Source organism: Panthera uncia, chromosome D1 (genome assembly GCF_023721935.1).
Source record: "Panthera uncia isolate 11264 chromosome D1, Puncia_PCG_1.0, whole genome shotgun sequence".
Lineage (NCBI taxonomy): Eukaryota > Metazoa > Chordata > Mammalia > Carnivora > Felidae > Panthera > Panthera uncia.
In genome coordinates this window covers 45,092,699-45,095,454 of record NC_064808.1, presented here as the reverse complement: position 1 = coordinate 45,095,454, position 2,756 = coordinate 45,092,699, and the positions used below count along the sequence as shown (strand labels likewise).

Genomic DNA, 2,756 nt, shown 5'->3' with positions numbered 1-2,756 from the left:
ATTTAAGCACTCTGAAAACATTCTTAAAGAAGATGGTATATTCAAACCGCAGCCCTACTCGCAGAAGCGATCTCAGTCCCAGACTTGAACCTGTCGGGAGAAGGAAGTTCCCATAAAGGGGGAAGGAGAGTGCCGCTCTAATGGAGGGTGTGTGTGTGTGTTTGGCGGGGGAGGTGGTGGAGAGTGACACCGTTTCTCTGAGACGAGGGCTGCCGCCTCCCCTCGCAGGAAATGGCCTTGAGGTCCCTCGAGCCGGGGCCATCAAGAGGGTAGGGAGAGGCGAAAAAGAAAACGCAGTTCCTTCAGGCTGGGGCCGCGTCTGAGGGCGGAGGCCGAGAGACCGCCCGTGACGCCTTCTCTTCCAGAAAGAGGCCAGGGCTATGTGAAGAGGGGCTGAAGTTCAGCCGCTTTTCTAACGGGAAGGGAGAGCCGTATTGGGGGGGGTGGTAGGGTCAGAGAGGGAGTTTTCGGCTCGACTCTTTCCCTGGTGGGCAGCGGGTCCGAAGAGCCCCAGAAGGCATGGAGTATTCTGAGGCCTGGCCCTCTCCCTGCCGGCAGGGGGAGTCCCGAGATGGACGGTCCAGAATCCCTCCCACGAAAGGCGTTTGCGGGGCCGCTGAACCACTTTTGTACATCCCGGGGCTGAGTAAGAGCTGAGGTAATTAGACGCGAACGACAGCTGCCTCGGCACCTTGGGCGCCTGGCGCGGGGCTGGGAGCCCGACGGTCCGAATTCTCGCGAGAGCGGCCGCCGCCATTTTTCCATTGATTGCAGCGGGCTGGGGGAGGGGCCGACGACGAAGGCGACGGCGGCGGCGGCGGCTGCGGCGGCAGCGGCGGAGCAGCCGTGGGTCGGTATCTGCGCGCTGGTGTCTGAGGCCCAGTCTGAGGCCTCCGCGGTTGCCGGAACGTAGACGCTGGAGAGGATGACTGCCGCTGCCATTCTCTCCTGAGTTAGAAAGCCGCCACCACCCTGCCCCCTCCCCCGGCCGGGCAGAGAGGAGCGGCCGGAGTCTGAGCCATGGTGCCCGGCGAGGAGAACCAACTGGTCCCGAAAGAGGTGAGGGGCCAGCGGAGGAGGCTAGGCCCGAGGCCTGCGTCCGCTCGAGGCAGAGCAGGCCCGGGCGAGGGGTCGGCTGCGGGCCCAGCTCTTGTGCGGGCCTGGCTGTGAGGGAAGGAGGAGGTGTGTGGTGGGGGCTGTACGGTGGGTGCGGTGAGCAGTTGGGAGACCTGACTGGATCTAAGGGGCCTGGGGAGTCGAGACCTCCTTTCTCGCGTTTGTCGGGCTGGACAAATAAAGGAGCGGAGTGGAAGGGATCAGGTCCAGCTTTGGGGGAGAAAGTGGCCTTTTAAGTACTTATTTAACATGTTGAGCCAACATAATTTTGAAGACAAAATTCTGTAACAGTTGGTAATGGGCACGACAGGGTGACGGTGCTTCTTCTGGTTTTGACAGTGGCAGTGTGTAGCTTTCAGGGCTTGTGAAATCTACACCCAACTTGAGATCTGTGGGAGAACAGAGTTAACTGTTAGGACTTTTTTGAACTCCTGTTACTCGGTAAATACTGTTGGCCTGCCTAAATGGGGCCTATCGAAGATCGTTGAAAAAGTTAATGTGACTTTCATGTAAAGGTAAGAGATAGCCAAACATTACCATATGGAGAGCTGCACTACTTTTTGTAGTTGGGTTGTGTATGCTAGTTTGGGGGACTTCTTGAATTCTTAAAAGCAAGTGATATGAGAAGCCTTGACATCTTGGCTTCTCTTGAATAGTAGTAGAAGGTTAATGGTAGAATCCAGCACTGGCCAGTGAATTTCAACATATTAATAGTATCTCTGTTGGCTTTATAAATATCTTCAGCGTATCCAAATGTGTATTTTTAACTGGTTAATCATCAGGCTAATGCTTTGGATTTTTATTCTCATATACCTTAAATAGAGGCAGTGTCTTTTTGAAAGAGCTGTGTAGAATCTTGGTATTTGTAAGTGATGTTCCTTAAAAATTCTTAGTTTTGCTTTTTTAGTTGCTTTGTAGCAATTGGTTGTTACTTAAGCAAGCTCTGACACTGCAAAAGTGATATTAGAGTTATTTATGATAAAAATATTTTTCTAACTTTGTCAGATGATATAGTTTTGCAAGCACAGTTTTTTAAAAACTCCGGTATCATGTGTCAGTATTTATTCATCGAACATCACAAACTCTGTGCAAAGTGGCTAAGCAGGTAAATTAATCAGAATTCTTGCCTTGGGAGCTTGCAAAGCTACTAAGAAAGAGAACACTGGTAATGTTCCTTGAGCTTCATTTAGGGGAGAGGTACCTTATTACCTAAGTAACTCTTATTCAAGGATCGAAGTAATAGTTGCTATAAGAAAGATACAACATGCATTTTCTTTTAGAGGTACATACTGCTGGTTTTCATTCTTACAAAAACCAAAGTTAGTCCTTTCTTAATTTTTTGACCATTAGAAAAATCAATATAGGTGAAACGTTAAGAAAATGCAACATCAGATTTCCCTGATTGGTGTATAAAAGACACGTTATGGATATATAACTTCGCAGGAAAATATCTGTTGTGTAAAAGCTGATACTGTAATGCTACTTTTACCAAAGTTTGGATTTTAATTTCCTCTCCTTTAAGACTAACTCCTTTAGACCTAAGGCTTCAAGCACATCCCAGTTTTTTCTTCTTCTATATTTTTTGGAACATATGCCTCCCCCCCCCCCCCCCCCCCCCCCCCCCCCCCCCCCCCCCCCCC

At 50.1% G+C, this 2,756-nt stretch overlaps 1 protein-coding gene across 2 annotated transcripts in view; it reads left to right on the top strand.

Moving 5' to 3' along the window:
- Positions 1–463: 463 nt before the first annotated feature.
- The window catches only part of USP47 (ubiquitin specific peptidase 47), a 108,373-nt gene continuing 106,080 nt past the window's right edge, over positions 464–2,756 (top strand). Inside the window, exon 1 of one of the 2 annotated variants that reach the window (XM_049649903.1) lies at positions 464–1,059. In XM_049649903.1, the coding sequence (XP_049505860.1) occupies positions 1,021–1,059 (39 nt within the window). In that variant the 5' untranslated portion in view covers positions 464–1,020. The remainder of the gene's footprint in view (positions 1,060–2,756) is intronic. The other variant, XM_049649914.1, reaches the window with a different exon arrangement.